The sequence below is a fragment of the Oenanthe melanoleuca genome, chromosome 1A (assembly GCF_029582105.1).
Source record: "Oenanthe melanoleuca isolate GR-GAL-2019-014 chromosome 1A, OMel1.0, whole genome shotgun sequence".
NCBI classification, from domain to species: domain Eukaryota; kingdom Metazoa; phylum Chordata; class Aves; order Passeriformes; family Muscicapidae; genus Oenanthe; species Oenanthe melanoleuca.
This window is the reverse complement of record NC_079334.1, coordinates 9,066,856-9,086,360: the sequence shown is the minus strand read 5'-3', so window position 1 is coordinate 9,086,360 and position 19,505 is coordinate 9,066,856. Positions and strand designations below refer to the sequence as shown.

At 41.5% G+C, this 19,505-nt stretch overlaps 1 protein-coding gene across 1 annotated transcript in view; it reads right to left on the bottom strand.

Moving 5' to 3' along the window:
• Positions 1–3,321: 3,321 nt before the first annotated feature.
• Positions 3,322–19,505, bottom strand: part of NTF3 (neurotrophin 3) — a 46,223-nt gene continuing 30,039 nt past the window's right edge. Inside the window, exon 2 of the mRNA XM_056481981.1 lies at positions 3,322–4,557. Within this exon, the coding sequence (XP_056337956.1) occupies positions 3,763–4,557 (795 nt within the window). The 3' untranslated portion in view covers positions 3,322–3,762. The remainder of the gene's footprint in view (positions 4,558–19,505) is intronic.

Here is a 19,505-nt window from a genome sequence, read left to right as displayed (position 1 = left end):
ACAAGCTGCATGCAGTGCTTATTATCCTAGCCTACTCCTCCTCCTCTTCCTCCTCCTCCTGCCCCACATCCATGATGAATTACACACGCTTAGCAAGCATGGAGAGCACAGAATCCCATTTCTTTTGCCACAATGTTTCTATTAAATGAAACGAATGTTCCTGCGCTTGACTTCGCTGCGCAAACGCATTCGCCGAGAGGTCAGAGATAGCAGGTCGTTATCATGAAATTTTTAATTTTGGAACTCCCAATCAGGCTCGTTTCCTGTTTGGTATTGTCTGCAGATACACAATGCAAAAGCCTCAGGTTGCTAAAGAATCGAAAAAACAGAGTATGAGAAGAGTGGTTTTGAGCACACACTCTGTAAAGTCCAGTCAAAGTTTCTTCCTGGTGCAGCCGCACAAATCTCTTGGTAGCAGTAAACTCTCTGCACAGACTTCATTCCTGAACACATGTTCAAAGGTGATAAAATAAATGCAGATGGTTTTCCAAAACCTCAGTGGAGCATTTTTTGCTGTTACTAAATGGACTGGAAAAAAACTAGGGGGAAAAAGCGGAGAAAATACAGTTTGACACAGACAGGCAATTTCAGAATAGCATTTGGTCATTTGGGAGAAAATCTAAATAAAATGTGTGCTTATAATGATCTATTGGCAAAACAATATTGACAGAGCATCTGAGCTGCCTAATGGAAATGATTTTTAGAATGCTTAAATTAAACTGGCGTTGAGACCTGAATATTCTGTTTAATTACTTAACACAAAAAAAGAGTTGGATGGGAATTTTGAATTCATTATGCCATGATCAAAGTCGACAATAAAACCATCCCTGGCTACAGTGAAAAGAGAATCAGACCTTAACAAATTTATTACAGGTTTTGTTTACAAACTCATTACAAAATTATACAGCATCTTATGCGTACACAGGATTTACAGGAACGCGTTACTGATGTGTGGGATTGCTTTGCTCTCTGGTCGAGATCTGCAGGTTTTTCTTCACTTGGGGCCTGATCCAGCTTCCACCGGAGAAGGTGAGATTTTTATTTTTTTTTTCCCATTGACTTCAGTGGAAGCTGGATCAGATCCAGGGGGTAACACTTCCGCTCATTGTTTTCCTGGGGTGGGAAAGAGGCAGCCGGTCTAATAACCGTACACACCACGCTCCGTTCTCATCTCATGTGTTTCAGATGACAGGCATATTTACTCCAAGACATTTTGGCTGGCTGCTTGTAAAATACTTGTTAAAGTCAAGAGTCAAAGACCAGTTCCTGTTACTGGATTTACAGTGGAAAATGACAAATGGCTTTCTTTGAACCTTTAAAAATGAACCTCCCTTGATTTTCAGTGAGCAGAAATAAAGGCATTAGAATCAACCCCGATGTTGTTTACATTGTTATGAAGACACATTTTCTACCCTGTCTTCAACAGCTTTTCTCTAGATTTATAGTGATATAAACAAAAGTGACATCCACACTGCAGGAACAAGGTAGTTTCTGATTAATGGGATTCTACCAAGTTAAATTGGTCTTCTCGGCTCCTCTTCTCACATGGAGATAGACCTGTGTGACACAGTGAAACAAAGAGGTCTCTAAAGTTAAAGTTCCATAATTATATCAGGTCTCAGTTGCTCCCAGCATCTGCAAACTATCTTTATTTGGGAACTCAGGGTGTAAAATCAAGCTCTTAATTTACAAAAAAATCTAGTGAGGCAGAAGTCTGAAAAATATGCTTATTACCCCAAGCCAAAAAGATTAGTTAAAACGTAAATTTTCCTACTAGGAAAAGTAGCAAAAGCTCTGTGGGGTTGGGTTTTTCTTTTTAATTTTTTCGCCAAGAAATGAGAAATATTCTAATCAGATCTATCAGATACCGAGTTCCTTGTTATATTACATCCTCTCATTTTAATGACTGCCTTGGTATTGAACCTCTGAAGTTGTTATTGCTTGAAGCAAAGCTAGGATTTAGTGATGCAAGGTGATGATATTTCCTGTGAGGTAAATACCCTGGCCTCATGCTGAAAATTGAGATGGTTCTCAAAAGCCTTGCTTCTGGCCTCCCCTGAAGAAAACACCCACGTGCTCCAACCTGGCTTTCCAAGTCAGGACTGTTGCAGTGCTTGGCCTCAAGGCAGCCTGTCCAGCTCCCTGGTGGTTTTATGGTGTGCAGCGCTCTCTGTAAGGGATTAGGGCAGACCGCACAGTTTGCTGCCTTTCACGGCCTGTTGCATGTTTGAAGCTGGTTTTCCAGGAGTGGAACCCATGTGAGCAAAGGCATCCTGCAGCCTCGTGTTTGAGGGCTCTGATCTCGTTTCCATTTGTGATGCTGAACACGCTACTGCAGCAAAAGCTGTAAAGCCTTCAGAAAAAAAAAAAAAGCTGAGGGTAAAACTTTCTGAATAGCTGGTATTTCCCAGCCCTGGCTGTGGGCTGGATCTCTCTGGACACAGATAACGTGCAGCCCAACCTGAATACTGTTCCTAGCCATGAACCCTCATTTGCTTCTTGGGAGTGGGATCCCATCCAGGGCATTGCACAGCTAATGTGTAATGGGACATCTCTTCAAGTAGTGTCATTATTCCTGTCCCCAGTGAAGCTACATGACAATCCAAAGAGGAGTCTGAGGTAAGTACAGGCTAGCACATTTGTCTGTCCTAAGCAACAACTCAAATGTTTAATTAGGGAACTTCAGTATAACCACAGACTTCATGGATTTTAGCCACCATCCATTGCAGGTCTCTCGAGCAGTTCAACACATTTTTCCCTGTGAAAGATGGAGAATGGATTGCTGAGAAGAAGGAAACCTTCCTATGGGCGTGTGGCTTTGATATGCATGCCAGGATATAATATCTTTCTTTACTACAATTTGCAAGCCAAGGGCTCCTTTAAGGTTAAAACACCACCAGCTTTGTTTCTAATTTAAAAACTCAGACAGAGAGGAATGATCCAACAATGCAAGCAGAAGATAATTGATTCGTGTGAGGAGGAAGAGGCTGATCACAACAAACCATCTTTTATGTATTACATTAATGATCCATTTAGATCAGTTCTTGGCTTCAGCAAGTTAGGGCCACAAATATTTCAGATTTTTTTCATATTTTTTCAATGATGCACTGGCAGCATCAGAGACAGTTGCAAAACAAATGTGCTTCCAAAACACAAATGGATGTTCCTGGATTACTAGCAGCTATTCTGAAATGCTAACAGAGGGAAAATGGTCATTTCACTGGCAAAACTGTCATAATACACAGAAACTTTATTTTAGGGCTACCTGATGCCTGTAAATTTGACATCACCTGCAGGCTACAACACATATTTTGGTCCTTGTTTTTGTTTTGTTTTTTTTTTTTGCTGGTGAGGAGTCAACGCTGCAGATCCAATTAAATATAAAAGTATAGAGCAGGGAATATAAATATGTACACAAGTCTTGGCATTGATCTGATTTTTAACAAGTTTACTAAATGACAGTCACTGGTTTGACAATACTGATTGAAAAATACTGATTTTACAGATTTTACAGGAAGGTTACGGTATGCTGCCGACAAGCAGTGTCACAAACATAGTCCTAAAAAACCCCGGAGTTGGCCATGGCAGAGCCACACACCCTTGCTCTTGTTTATTGAGAGAGAAAGCTTATATACTGTAGATTTGCTGAAGTTTAATAAATAAGGTCAACTTATAATATATATAAAACAATATAAACATTTATATGCTACATGCATATCATATAATTTAAAGTAATAATTTATATAGCAAAGAGATGCAGATCTATGTTCTTCCTATTTTCCTGGACAAGGCGCACACGCAGGAGGTGTCTATCCTTATCCACCTCCAGCCCACCAGTTTGTTGTTTTCTGAAGTCAGTGCTCTGACATAAGTTTGGGATGTCTTGCATTGGGAGTTCCAGTGCTTGTCATCGATGCCGCGGCAGCCGTTTTTTACGGGCTTGGCCTCTTTACACCTCGTTTCGTAAAAGTATTGCTTAACCGGAGAGTTGCCCGTTTTAATTTCTCCCAGAACAGTCACCTGGTGTCCCCTGATGTCGATGGCGGAGGATTTGTCCGTGACCCACAAACTCTCACTGTCACAAACGGAGTATTCCCCCCGGTGGCCCCGGTGCTCCGCGTACCTCTTCCTGCGGGAGGTTCTGTTCAGCACCACGGAATTCCCGATGTAATCCTCCATGAGGTACAGCGGTGGTGGCTCCAGTGGAGTGTTGTCGCTCAGCAGGACTCGGGGCGAGTTGTAGCGTCTCTGCTGCCTCAAGAGATCTGTATCCACTGAGATAACTGGCTGGAAGTCTGATTTCACATTTTCCTCCCCGTCCATGTCTTGCTGAGTGTCTGTTTTCTGCACCGTGTTTTGATAGTTTTCCTTAATGTCTACCATCTGCTTAGAAAGCTTGTTTTTTAAAATGTCTGCCTGAATGAGTTTAATAATAAGAGAATTTATCGAATCTTCTGGCAAACTCCTTTGATCCATGTTGGAAGACTGGATGCCACGAAGGTAAGCGAGAAATATCACATAAAACAAGATGGACATCACCTTGTTCACCTGTAAGATCTGCAAAGAAACAGAGAGTCAATGATAGAACAGTCCAAGAGAGAGGTTTGCTAGAGGCTATAAACATGAAAATTGGGATTTTTTTTTTAGTAATATCTATGACTTTAAAGACATATATAGAGATATAGAAACACAGGCTGTGCGTTTCTTTGAAGATGCTATTTGTTTTACTTTATTATGAGTGTAACTCTCTTCTGATTTTTTTCCAATATTTAATCTAATGTTAGGCCTTTCTTTTCCCCTTTCCATGCATAGTGGCATATATATCAGGTAAGCCCTTTCTCTGCAGAGGTAGGGAGCTCTTGGGACAGTATGGCCAGGACTTGGCAGCAGAGTGAGGCCAAGTTTCTTCCACAGACTTTATTCCACAGAGAAGTCTGGTTTCAAAATTGCAGGATGATGCAGAGTAGAAAACTGTCACACTGTGTAAAACAAAAAAGTTCAGACCTTGCTAACTGCTGTCAGGTTTTGTGTGCTGAGATTTCTTAGACCCATCTAATTCATATTTATCAAGTGGCTTCTGTTTAATGTTACCATAAGAAGGAAATAAATCCTGTGTTTCAATAGTGCTTTCATACTCTTTCTCTCTCTGGTAATGGAAAGTCTCCTTGAAGGAAAATGATGAATGAAGTCAAGTCAGGGAATGGTGATTAGACATCTATAACACAAGTGGGGAATTCAGATGGGCCCACTGACCATTTCATAGGGGTTTTTTCCAGGATCAGTGGCTTTTTTTTTTTTTTTTTTTTTTTTTTTTTTTTTTTTTTTTAAGAAGTTGCTTCATTGCATTAATGTAAGGTGAAGCAAAACTGAATTAGAAATATTATTAGAAATATTCAAGGACAGATTGAGGATATCCCTCTCCTCACCACCTCCTAAAATGCAAAAATCTTGTTCAAAGATTCAGTATTTTGAAAACCATTCCTAAAAGTGTGCTGCTTCTTGGTACTTTGCCATGCACTGCCCTATTTGGCTTCCTCTGGTCTCCTTCGAATTCTACCTTTTGTCCATATTCTAGAAGCTCATTTGTCACTTCTTTTTAAGCCTTTCTGTCATCTTGTTTGTGTAGCTGAGAGCCAGGAACCACTGTTCAGGGAGGTGGTTTTTCTCCTTGTATATGTGGACACCTGTATATTTGGTATTTGCATTTATATTTAAACTAAAACAATTTTCAACATAAAATCCTAAGTCATGGATGTGAACCATTCACTTCAGAGCACACCTGTTTATAAATTTGCTTCATGAGTAGTGGATTGAAGAAGAAAATACAAAACTCATCTTAGACCACCTCATAGTCTGTGATAAACCCTACTGTAGTACTGCTTCAAGTGACTCAGGAAAGTCTTGAATTTGGTTTCCCTGCTCTGCAAACACATCCACCACATGCCAGAGGCCTCTGGCACTGTGGGATGCAGGCACAGAGTCACAGACATGGGACAGATGGAGTTGGAAGGATCCTCAGGACATCATCTAGGCCAATCTCACTGCTCACAGGAGTATCAGCCAGGGCAGCTTGCAGAGAGCTGTGCCTACTCAGGTTTGGAATATCTCCATGGATGGAGACTCCACAACCCTCTAGACAACTCCTTCCAGTGTTTCACCACCCTTAAACTTAAAAAAAAAAATACATTTCATCAGCAGTGTACCAGCAGTATAAGCAGTATTTCCTATATCTCAATTTTTTCCCATTGCCTCTTGTCTTTTCATGGACAAATCTGAGTAGAGCCTGGCTCCATCTTTATTAATCTCTCCTGTGAAGTATTTCTACACTTCAGTAAAATCTCCCTGGGACTTCTCTTCTGCAGCATGAACAGCCCCATCTCTCTCAGTCTCTCTTCCTGATACACTTGTCCTAATCCTTAATAATTTTCATGGATTTGCTCCTGTATTGAGCAGCCCAGAACCAGACACAGCCTCACCAGTGATGAGGGGAAAGATCCCTTCCCTCCTGAACAGAAAATTTTCCACTTAAAAAAAAAAAAAAAAATCACAATTTTCTGTTTATGAGAGAGAACCATTTTCTGTTTCAGAAGGCGAAGGAAAAAAAAAAAAAAAAGAAAAAAATTTTTTACTCTACAACCTTCTATCCAGTCTAAACAACACTCCTTTTTGCAAGATTGAGTCCCCACTTCACAGTTTGGAACTGCAGCAAAATCAGAGCTACCCTCTGTGGATGTGTGAGCTGTCCTTTTATGGACAAGAAATGTGTTTTCTCCATTCTCAGTTTGTCACAGTGTGAGTTCACCTAAATCTAGACTTGCTTGCAGCAATGTTTTGCTTTTGGTGGGGGGTGGGAAATCGAAGATGTTCAGTTACCATACAATTACTGTCATACCTGAATAAATACTAACTTAATGTAGATGGATCTCAGAGCCCAGACCTTTCTGGATAAAAAATTGCCATGTGATTTTGCCTTCCCTCAGCATAGGGCTTGCTTTGAAAAACAGTAAAAATATTATTAAACAGATGTCATTGAGCAGAGCTCTCGCAGCACCCAGAATCCGCACGCGGGACGACACACGAGCCCACAGGACGGTGAGCAAAGCTCTGACAAGGCTCAGCCCCAAAGCCAGAAGCATTATTCATGCCAACATGCAGCTGCATGCAATCACTGCTCTGCTCAGTCTCAAAACTAAGTGGCACTAGCAAAATACACAAGTTGGAGCAGGTGATGAGGTGGGAAAAGTGAGGCTGGAGTTCCTGCGGGCTCTCTTTAATGTCCCGCTGCACACAGAAAGGAAGGGCTGGGGACCTGAGAGTTGGAGAAGCTAAAATGAGCTATTTTTCTTCTCCATGCAGGAGCCCCATTAATGGGAAAAACGCTGGAAAACATTTTCCTGAACTTCATGTGAAATGTCTTACTGATTTGGTGGGAAAGATGTTAACTTTGAAATTCAACCTCTAGTTTGATTTATGCTTGGCAAATTGTTTGATGCAAAAGTCAAAAGGTTTTGGACAAAACTTTGTATTTTTCTGGGTGAAAACTTCGACAGAAAACACAAAAATGGGTAAGATTATAGTTTTCAGGGAGTTCCTCCAACCTAGGAAGTTCATAAGTGCTGTTCAGAGATTCCAGTCCATGACTAAAAGTTGTCAGGCTTTCCATAAAGTCCAGCACCTCAGAGTAGGTTTAAAGCACTATTCTAGATAGGAGAAATGGGTGTTGTTGGAAAAGTGCAGTTGGTTTATGGCCTTGGCTGTAATCTGATTATAAGACACATTAAAAGTGTATTTGTTTGCAGGTCTGGGAGTACTGCATTTGATGAATGGCTCTTTGCCCAAAATGGAACACTGTGCTTGTCTGAACTGCAGATAATTTGAAATTTATTTGGCACGTGTGTTGTTAAATCCGTAAAAAGAAGAGGAAAAAGTAAAACATTAAAATGTTTATCTTTTCATAGTCTCAAAGCAAATAATTCTGGTGTTTCTGGTCATGCCTCCAGGAGTCCCACAATGCAATTCACAAGGCAGAACAAGTGCTTAGTTAATGCAGGCCAGTGAGTGAATTATCTATGGAGGGGACTTAGATTGGAGGCAAGATTTCAGCACACATGTCCTGTCTGAGAGAATACTGACTCAAATTCCAGGTTCCTGGGGGGCACAGGATTACTGTGGACCTCAGCAGAAGCTACCTCAGCACAAGCAGCTCTTTTTTTGATATAAAAATCTCCTAAGAATTCAATCCTTCACTTTTTCTCCTCTTTCATTGTTCTTAATTTTTTTTTTTTTCAATTCAAATTATTCATTTCAGGTGGAAAGATTTTGCCCAAGCTAATTTTTCTTGGTTAGCTGATGTTAGTGAGATATTTTTGTTGTTCTTCATGGTTCTTCTTAGAATTTTCTACACGTAAATTCCTGACAAAAGTTCATTTTGGCTGTGTTTGTGGCAGGTTTGCACTAAGCAAATTTGATTTGGAGATTGCTGATATTTGTGGCTCAGAGGGGAAAAGCAAACAGAACAGAAAAGAAAAGCTCATGCTTTGCAAAGCTGATTGATCTCCCAACTGTGGCTCAGCTTTACTCTATTTTAATGGTTTGTTCTCCAGCCTATCACTGCAGTTTTATCAGGGTATTAATGCTGTCTGAGCTAGGTGGATCAGGGAAGGTCTAAATTTAGGATAAGTAAATAAGCTTACCTCTTCCATCAATAAATTCAATCCCTAACAAACTCTGGTGAATCACTTTCTGCACTTTTCAGACTCACCACTTTATGTAGTAGGGAAAAATTTAGTTTAGTTTAGTTTTGTATAGCTTTATTTTGGTCAGTCTCTGAATGTCCCACACAGGGAAAGAGCGAAACATCATTTAAAACATTCTGCAGAAAGCATGAAATCCTAGCTCTGTGAGAGACTGCCCAAGCATTTACTTGCAAGTCATTGCTAAGAGGAATTGGAATGGAAGGAAAAGTGACTGGTGAGTTTTATATTCAGCATTGTAATACCCCACATGATTTATGTAAGCCAGCTTGAAGTGTTTGGCATTTCCTAAAAAAAAAAAATAGGAGCAGCTTCTGTTCTTCAGAGCAAGCAACTAATGATCCTTTGTGGTGGCTGACAGCTTTTCCAGGCTTTTACCAAAGAGGAAAGTGTAATTATTGTCACTGTTTGCTGAGCACAGCTTCCACAGCCTCCCAAGTCATGGATTGCCATTGATTCCCTCTTCCTAATAACTATGTTGGGAAGAAATGCAGCTCTCTTCCTCTATGCTTTGGGGGACATGGAGAAGGTACAGAGCAAGAAAAGCATTCTGAATACTCAGAAAGGTGGGAATGTGAAATAACTGTGTCTGAAAATTTGCACTGTATTTCAGAACAGTGATGAGCTGTTTGTACAACTGTTGTACAATACGGATTTATGAAGGTAGATTGCTGCAGAATGCTGAATGTGCTTGCACACACCCTCCTGGACACTTCCATTTCTCAGGATACAGAAATTTCAACACATACAGATTGAAAATACAGCTTCCACAAGAGCCAGACCCTCCAACAAGCCGAAGAATTCAGAGACAAAATCAAGTGATGGCAGCCCTAAGTGTTAACCCTCCCATCCTGAGGGGCAAACAAACTGGAAATTAGGGTGAGGGGATTTGAAACAAATCCCTTCCTCTGGCACACTGGCAGAGGGGATGCAGCTACACATCTGAGGGGGAGCCCACCAAAGGTTCTTCATCTCTGCAGCAGCTCAGAGGTGTATTAACTAATTTACTCAAAGCCATTTATAAAAGAGAAGACACCTCTGAGCCCTGAGCCCCAGTAGCCTCCAGTGAATGGTGTATTAACTAATTTCTTATGGAAATGGAGTCCAGCCCACGGAGTCACTGACATTTCCTTTTCAAACGACTGGCTGAGCAAAGCACAGCAGGACAGCTGCTCACCAGAGCATCTCAGACTCCTCTGCACTTTGAACCAACCCACAATGGGGGTGACCATGACCCTAGTGGTCACTGGGGAGAGCTTTCCCAACAATGACATCTTCCTGAGGGCCAGTTTTGGGATAACACCTCTGCTGCAAGGAGCAGTCTGTGCTCTGACCTGTCAGAAGAGCTCTGCAGAGTCACACAGGTGAATGCAATGGCAGGTGTGTCTCTACATTTGATCCTTCCACAGATATATCTGTATTTTTTTGAAGGTCAAGAGGAGGCTGCTGTACACACACCTGCCTTGTTCCAAGAGAAAGGTCAGGAGCAGTTCCTCCCTGCTCACCTCCCTCTTTGGAGCAGCTGCTGCTTCTCACACCTTGTGCACAGTTAATTCTTGTCAGGTTTAACCCTGCACCTCCCTCCCCTGCCACCAACACCAGGGCACTTGAGAGCTCCCTGGAGGGTTTGGCACTCCCCAGCATCCTCTCACAATCCCACTGGGGGTCTGGACTATTAATAATGTCTGGTGCCATATCAGCCATCCCAGCTACATCCCAGGTCTATAATCAGCTGTAGGAGTAGGCAGCCTTTTCTCAGTCACTACTCAGTCACTAGTCACTCCTTTTCCATTCCAGCTCCATCCCTCACTGACACTTTTGTCACATATTCACTTTTACACCTGTCTGTCTATGCCCTGACTGCTGTGGTATCATTTTCATTTTGCATTAAGCAGCTGACTGATTAACCTGTGTATTGAGGAGGTCAGAATAAGGGGTTTGAAGGCTGGGATCCCAATTTCCCTGCTGTGTTGGAAGAGTTTTGTCAAGTCAAAATGTCTAATTGTTGCCTTCTATATCTGCAAAGAACTCTGTGGAGTGATTGTGGTGTTTTATTACTGTAGGTATATATCCTGATATCTTTTGTGTTCCTCCACAATGAGCTGCATGATTTTACCCTACTCAGAAAGCAAAGGCTGGGAGAATTGGGAATGTTCAGCCTGGGAAAGAAAATGTTTTGGGATTACCTCATTGTGGCCTTAAAGGAGCCCACAGGGAAGATGGAGAGAGACTCTTGACAAGGGCCTGGAGTGACAGGACAAGGGGCAATGGCTTCACACTGACACAGAGCAGGGTTAGATTGGATATTGGGAAGGAATTGTTCCCTCTGGCACAGGTTTCCCAGAGCAGCTGTGGCTGCCCCATCCCTGGCAGTGTTCCAGGCCAGGCTGGATGGGGCTGTGAGCAACCTGGGATAGTGGAAGGTGTCCCTGCCCATGGCAGGAATGGGACAAAGTGAACTTTAAGGTCTCTTCCAGCCCAGGCCATCCTGTGACTCTCACATCACTTACATTGGAGCAATCCATAAATATTTCTCTTGGTTATTACTGACAAAGTAGGAGTAGTGGATTTGTTCCCTTTTAAAAAGAGCAGAAACTGGAATTCACAGAAATCAGCTGATATTTTCCAGGTCAGACAGGCTGGGGTTTTTGTGCTGCATGGGCACTGGAAAGTCCACCCATATTGTTTTTTGAAAGTTTTATCTATAAGTGAAAACATGAATTACAGGGAAATATAAACAATACCATCCTAGAGATAAAGCTGTACTGGGGTAAATAATTTCCACAAAAGCTAAAATATTTATTCATTTTATTCAGTGTGGAACTCTGAAAACACCCCAAAGGAGAAAGAAATCTAAAGTTCATGTCCATAGCTGAATAAATAGCTTCACTAGACTGGACCTGTGCTAATTTTATGAAAAGCAGAAGATGTGTCCAGATCTTTGCAATTGCACTTTTTTTTCTCAGAAGTAATTTACAAACAGAAATAAAACATGGTAGTGAATAACTTAAGCTGATAAAGGATGTGTTAGTTAATCTTTTCATTATTGTTTGTTAATAGCAGTAGGGCTAAACAGCAAACAAATTAAATTTGCAGCTGAATTTGGAGGGGATGCAAACGGCAGCAAGCGAAGAGAAATACAATCTCTGCTGGGGAGATGGAGAAATAAAACATTGGCAGAAAATTACAAAATGAAAGCTGAAGTAGAAATTAAAAAACTTGTGTGCTGGGGAAATATTGGTATTGAGCAGAGATATACAGAGGGGGGAAAGAAACATAGAAAGGAGCAGTACCTGGTCAGACCCAGGAATGAACAAAAACTGGAAAAGCACAGTATTTAATAAATGCAAATTCTGCATTTCATTGCAGAGCTGGAAGGGAATTGCTGCTTCTTGTAGCACAGTGGTAAAATTGGGAAAGCTGCTTGAAAGCTGGAAGGTATTTCCATACAAAAAGTGACCTTTGAGGAAATTGCCCCAAAGATGCAATGATTTACCTTGAGATGGCAGAAAGGGCACGGCAGAAAACCCAGGGCAAAGATCTGGACAGTGAAGGCAGTGGGGCAAGGAAACATTTGCTCTAGGGTGGGGCAAAGGAGTGCAATCAGGAAAACTGGGATTAAGCTGAGGAAAGGGAAGTCAGGCCCATCATCAAAAGCAGTTTTCAAGCTCTGCAAGATGTTTGTAACAAACCCAAAGCCACACCAAAGAGGCCTGGGTTTCAAGTTTCCTCACAGCACTGGAACTCCATTTAAGCCTTTTCTTGGAACAGTTTGAAGCTCCATTAACCTTTCAAGTCAACCTGGACCCACTTTGGCTCAACCAGGGCTGATTAATTGTTTTGTATTAAAGTCGGGCAGTAGTTGCAGTTCCTTTTATTTTTGTCAGGGAGATGCTTTGAGGGCTTAAGTTGTCCATAATTAAAGCTGAGAGCAGCCTTCCAGATGAAACTCACTTCTTTCACCTCCCCACAATCCTGGGGGCTTCAAGCCTGGCCTTGTAACAGATTGTCCTGATTGTTGTATTTAAAAATTCCAGGGGTGGGTTTTGTTTTTTTGTTTAACTTGGTAGTAGGAGGAGAAAGGGAAGCGCCTCTCAGATTATCAGAATTTTGTCCCTCTCCTGTTGGGCTGTGAAAGAGCAGCCTCCTGGACACCCTGTCATGCTGGATGGTCTGACATTTACATTGCCACTGGACAACTCTTACTTTAAATTTTTTTTTTTTTTTTTTTTTTTTTTTTTTTTTTTAGGGAAAAAAAACCCCGCAGAAAAAAAAAGAGAAGTTTTGAATCACTATTTGTTAGTTTTTCTGATATTAGGAAACTTGAAGGGGAAACTGTTCTCAGCTTTGACTCTCACTATGTCATTATTTTGCAAGATTTTACATTGAAAGCAAAAGAGTTTCTGGGTTTTCTTTGTTTCAGAAGCTGAAAACATCTTCTGTTGGTTTTAACATCTTCTGATTTCCTTTTGTGAAGTAAGGAAAACAGTGAAATCAAGAACAAACAGAATAAAGCAAGGGCTGCAAATTCAAAAATGTTAGAGGCTCATTATGAAAAACCTTGTATTCCTAAACCTGATTAATGGGTAAGGACAGGACTTGCACCCACAAGGAAAAAGAAATACAGGGAATATAAGGAATGCTAGTTAGAAATGAAGTGAGCTTTTGTTTGGGTAGAATTAAAATTAATCCTGAAGTTAACCTGAGCTATTTCTGTCATAATTTTTTTTTTTTTAAAAAGCATTTATGTGTTTTTTCTGAGAGCTCTTCTGTGACCCTTGAACACAGATGTTTGCACTGAGGCTACAGAATCACTGAATCACAAAATCATTGAGGCTGGAAAAGGCCTTTAAGAGCATCGAGTCCAACTTGTGACTGACAACCACTTTGTCACCAAGCCCAGAGCACTGAGTGCCACATCCAGTCACTCCCTGGGCACCTCCAGGGATGGGCACTCCAAACCTCCCTGGGCAGCCCTTCCAGTGTTAAGGTGGTTTGGAAGGAGCAACATTTCTGCTCTGGAGTTTGTCCCAAGCACTGAGCCTTGCCAGGGAAGAGCTGCTTCATTTCACCCAGAACTGCACCTGTGTTTGCTTTTCCAAAGCCTGTGACTCCAGGTTTCCCTGAATCCATGCAGAAATTCATCCATGGCCACTCTGTGAATCAAGGGCTGCTCTCTGAATTACCCCTCCCTATTCCCCTATTCCTTACAACCCCCCAGATAAATGAAGTCTTGTTAGGCTTGCAGGTGCAACCTATCTGATGCAGCTTTTTAAGAAAAGGACTCCAGGCCTGATCCAAATATTTTAAAACCACCATAGGAACTCAGTGAAATCAGCATTCATTGGACAAAGCTTTTGTACAATAAGAGAGGCAGGGAATGACAATGTGACTAAATACAGCTGATGTTTGAACTTTTTTTAACATACACACAGCATGCAACCAAATTGTTTCCATCAGAACCATGGTGAGAAATTAGCATTGCTGGGCATAATTAATATCTTTTCCATGCCCTTTGCACAGGTGCAGTAGCTTGCTCACAACCAACTTAAAATGATGTTTTTAAATTCTTTCTCAGAGATAAAAAGAGTCTTTTATTTCTGATAAAACACAAGTTTTGGTGGGGGGAAAGGCTAAGAGTTTGATTCTCTGCAAAAGATGTCAGACTTTAAAAAGTGCTTTGTACAGAAAGAGCTTGTCTGTTCTGACCAGTCAATTAGCTGGTTAATAGGAACTGTCACCTCTACCAACAACTTCTCTCTGAAATCAGGAGGGCTCTCCTAGGGCTGCTCCCTGGTGCAAAGTGAGACCCTTGAGCCCCTCTTATGGAGAGGAGCTCACAAATACAATGTGTGCCCCTGACAGGCTCGTGCTTTTGTCCCATTGCATCTGAATATTTCAAAAAGCCATTGCCCATTCAGAGCAAAAAGGTCATCCTGCTCATTTCCATTAGTTTATAGCAAATTGTTCACTCAAAGGCCTGTCCTGAGAGTAAGGACTGTTCTGGCAAATCCAGCTCCTCTGCATTTTATCCTGGTAGAAATCTGCCTGAGGAGGAACTTTGCTTGGGAGTCCCCATGTTCATCGATGTGCATGTGGATAAAATTTCCTGTGTGCAATTCTCCTCAAGAGGTGGAAGTGTTCCAGTTTTAACTCTCAGTTCACACTTTGCCATGAGTTTGACTATATTTGGGGATTAATGCTCAAGGGTGGTGAGTATTCTGGTCCCAGTCTAGCAGAATATCTGAGTTTTAAGTTTGTGAGTTTTACCACTGCAGTGCTGACTGCTCACACATTCAGCTCATGGCTGAATGCTCTGCTAAGTTTCATCCAAAATGTCCAATAATTTGCAAATTAGGATCTCTAGAAGCCTTTCCAAAGTCAAAGCATGATTTCTGTGTTCTCTCACTGTACTAATGCAAGCTCTGCACCTCTGCCAGGTCCAAAACTCATCTGAAAATGGCCTTGGTTTTTGGAAACCATGCTGGTTTTTCTTATCTTTCAATCCAGATGCCATTTTGCTGTTGATACACAATGTATTCCCTGCTCCCCCTTGCCAAAAATTCTTGAAAGGGGAATTTTAGAGCTGGGAGTATTTTAACACATACTGACCCTCACCAAGCACATGATCTCCAGATATTTGACAGAAAAGCAAAGTCTTAAACTCGGCACGTGAAGGGGACAAATGAGATGTACCACAGCTGGCCTTACCTCTCCTTACACAGTCAATAACTTGTATGGCTTTTTAGAAAATCCCTTTGTACTGAAGAATTCTGTTTGTGAAGAAAATTATAGAAGGGCAGGATTGAAGTAATTCTCAGGGTATGAGAATTGGAATGAAAAATCATGAAATTTTGGAAATGGAAAGTGTAATTTTTTAGCAGACTTTTGGCCACTTCTTTTCAGATGAACACTTTATACATTTCACAAAAGGATCCTACTCACATCTAACCACCCCCAAATTCACAGAATCACAGAGTCATGGAGTGGCTTGGGTGGGAAGGGATCTCAAGGATCATCTAGTTCCAACTCCTCTGCTGACAGAGGGTAAGAGAGGGCTGCTCTTGTTTTACAGTGTGGAGAGTGAAACCCAGGCAGGTTATGTGACTTTTCCTGTTACAAAGCCAAAGCTCACAAATGAAGAAAATGGGAGAGTGGACCTTCAGACCCTCCTCTTGTGAGCTCTGGGCTGGTCTAGGTTAGTTCTACACACTGGATTAGCCTCTTCCCCAGACTCTGCTGGCCTTAAACAAAGCTGGCCAAAATCAGAAGAGATTCCATACCATGTTTCTTCCTACTGAAGGGGTAGAAAAGGGAAACTGTCCTTACTCGAGTGAACTCAGAAATAACTGGGAAGCAAGCAGAGGGAAGAAAAAGGATGTGGAAAGCATTGCCAAAGGTGTCCGTGGCTGGCTCATGCACAACATCTCAGGTGCCTTGAGGAATTAAGAATAACTTGGAATGAGCTTTAAAAAAGGATCAGGCCAATGTAAATCGGCTGTAACAGTTCAGTAGTTTTCCCCAGGAACCGACAAAACAATCAAGGGAAGGATTTTTAATTCTACACTTAGGAAAAGCCTGGTCCTAGACTTCAATTTGCACAGTAGAAATCCCTGATTAAAAAGGAGCCAAACACTGTTGTGCTTCAGGAAGTGGGAGAATTAGGGATGCTTACTTTGGACGATGGTGTAACTTTACAGCCTGCACGAGGGGAGATGCACAGCTGCATCTCCCCAGGAGCGGGGAACTGAATATATTGTGAGTCAGTCACAGTTCCTCCCTATCTTCCCTCCACCACCACTTGCACTCCCTTTGCTCTGCTACAAAAGTCAATTACTTCATGCTCATTTTTTTCTTTTCCCCTTTTTTTTTTTTTTTTCTTCATGGAGCAGTTTACTCTCCCATGCTCCCAGCCAGCTCTTTTGGCGAGCGAGGAAGCAGAGTGGGGTGAAGCTTGGGCTCTCTGCACTTCTGTCATCTCAGCATCCCCTCTCCACCCACTTCCTCTCAGCAGGGAGTATTGGGTGAGCAGTCCCTGCTCCTCTGGCTGCAGGAAGAGTTGTTCTGAGCAAGCTGAGCTTGAACAGCCAAGGGAGCAAAGCTGGGGGAGAGGGGGGGACTAATCCTCCCTCCCTTTTACATTCCTGACTAGGTACCAGCACTGGTATGTGTGGTGAGTAGCAAGTGCATCCTGTGCAAATTCTGAGCTAAAGGCCTGTGTTCAAATGAGATAGGATATTACTGGAAAGCTGGGGAGCATATTCCCTGAGAGCTGTGAAGAACCTTCCTAACCTGCTCGCAGCGTGTTACCAGAAAATATGGAAAGCAGCCCACTGCAAAAACAAAACAAAGCAATCACATCCTTAGGAACTTTGGGGAGGCAAACATATGGGGGAACTTTTTACAAAAGGTGAGAGGTCAGTCAATATCTTGGGATAACTGCATGTAAAGAGGATAAAAAGTTCTCAGGCCTTTTTCACAGTGAGAACACAAAGAGCTTTGCTGAGCTGCACACAGAAGTAAAGGGATTTTTCAATGGAAAATGCTTTTGCTGTGGCTGGAACTGATGGGAAGCCTACACATATCCAGGAAAAGACAAAACCACACACAAGCCTCTTTTCTGTCCTGTGCTCCCATCCCCTCACCATAAACCAACATCTCTGGGATGAGAGCATCTCAAGACTCAGAAATTTCTTCCTTGACAGTGTCATGAAGGCCACTTTCTTGTCAGCATTTATATGAGGGCACAGTTTGGGATGTCAGACTTCCAGCAGGGCTTTGATTGAGATCTAGGTGAGTGGAAAGCAGAAGAGAACCTGGCAGGTCAAGCCTGAGGGATTCAGACTGTCTGGACCATGGAACTCAAGGGCATGTGCAGAAGTTGGGTTTACAAGCAAAATACTTTGTTGGAGTTATCCAGCAAAGATAAGACACATATTTTTAGACTGCTAGAAAATAGAGAAAATTGAAAAGGACATTTATTCCCATTTTAAATTATTAAATGGTATTATGCTTGGAGACAGTTTTGTAGTTGCAACTCTTAAGAATTAAAGCTCGAGGCCAAACTCTGCTTTTGGTCACGCAGAAAGCAGGCGACTGCAGACTGAGTTGCATAAAACTGAGGTCATAATCTGGCATAAAGTCTGAGCTGGCTTGGTTTTCTCTTCAGCTAATGTCAGTGCTGGTAAATTGTTATGAGGAAATGCAAGAGGGAATGGGTCAGGTGTTAATGCTCACAATCAGCATGATTCCAAATAAACTGGAGGAGTTTTAGAAACAGTGCTGTGTCTTCTGCTTAAAAGATGCTTGCATAGACTTAAAATACTCTGTAGGCTTAAAATAACTCTGCAGACGTGTGGTGCTGCTTCAGATCTACCTGGACAAAGAAACTGTGATGTTTTTGGAAGATCTTTCCTTGGTACTAACAACTGTGAAAAATGGAATATGCAAATATCTGAGCAACAAGCTGGTAAAACAAAATTATCTTATTGTCCTCTTTTCTGCACTCCATCACCAAGTTGAAGCTAAGATCAGCAGTTTGCCAAAGTCTTTCCTTTTCCTTATATTTGGGAATAATACTGAGCTTAGACTGTGAAGCTGGATGTGCTAGTCTACAGCTATGTAGAAGTAAAAAACAACATTGCTGCAAGAAAGGAGACTAGTTTGTCTACATTCTAGCAGAAGAAATGTTTTTAATGCAGGTATCACTCCACAAAAATGTAGCTTCATTGCCTTCCTTTTAACCTGCAATTATTGGCAGTGAAAATGAGACTTTTATATGTGGTGTAAAGACAATGAGTGATCTCTCAATTTTCTTTAGTTTGTTTCTAACTGAAGAGAAATTTTCATGCTACAGTAAGGTCTCAGGTTCAAGGTTTGAAATTGAAGTTCTGGATTAGTGTTCAATATTTTCCTTCAGCAGACAGAATCAGAGCTGCCTAGCAGGGAGGTTGGGGAACAGCTTGTTCAGGGACTGTTTTGTACTGAAAAGTCTTCACTTGTAAAACTACTTGTGAAAGCAGAACAGAATACAAAAAAAAGAGAAGGTTTTAAAACTATTACTATTGAAGCTAAAGAACATTGCCCTTAAAATGTTAGTAGCTCTTGTCCTTTCTGTTTTGGGAAGGCAAAATTGCAGCCCAATGAAAATGGAACAAACCCCACAAACCCCATCGACAGGAAGGTGGAAAGAGGGATAAATGATCCTTATCCTTCAGAGTACAGTGGTTGACTCCCCTAAACAAATACACAAATAAATAGGAATTGTATTCCTTTTGATGCTTCCATGGTTGTAAATTTCCTTATGGAGTGCCCTGTCATTTTCTTGCCTGAAAACATTCATGCTCCCTGCTTTAGTTTAACGTGTTCCATATGTCACATTGCCTTTGTATGAAACAGTTCAGACTTTGCTCTCCTTTCATCCCCCTGACCTAATTTTAAGGTCTTATTGCTATGGAGGACTAATCTGGATCAGTTTGATCAGACCCTCCTATTTTATAAATGACACTTAACACACCACAACTTTTTTTCTCCCTTTTCCATAACAATAAGCCCAACCAAGTTGTTCTTTGTTAAGTGTTGCTTTTATAAACTCCCTTAAATTCAGCCTCTAATTGAACAGTGCTCTCTAACTCAGTTCATTATTGTGCTGCTTGCTTTCATTCTAGTGAATTTTTAAAGTAATGCAACACAGAAGCTTAATTATCTTCTAGTTTTCCTGGTTGGTATTCTCTGGAGTAAATGCCAAGGAGG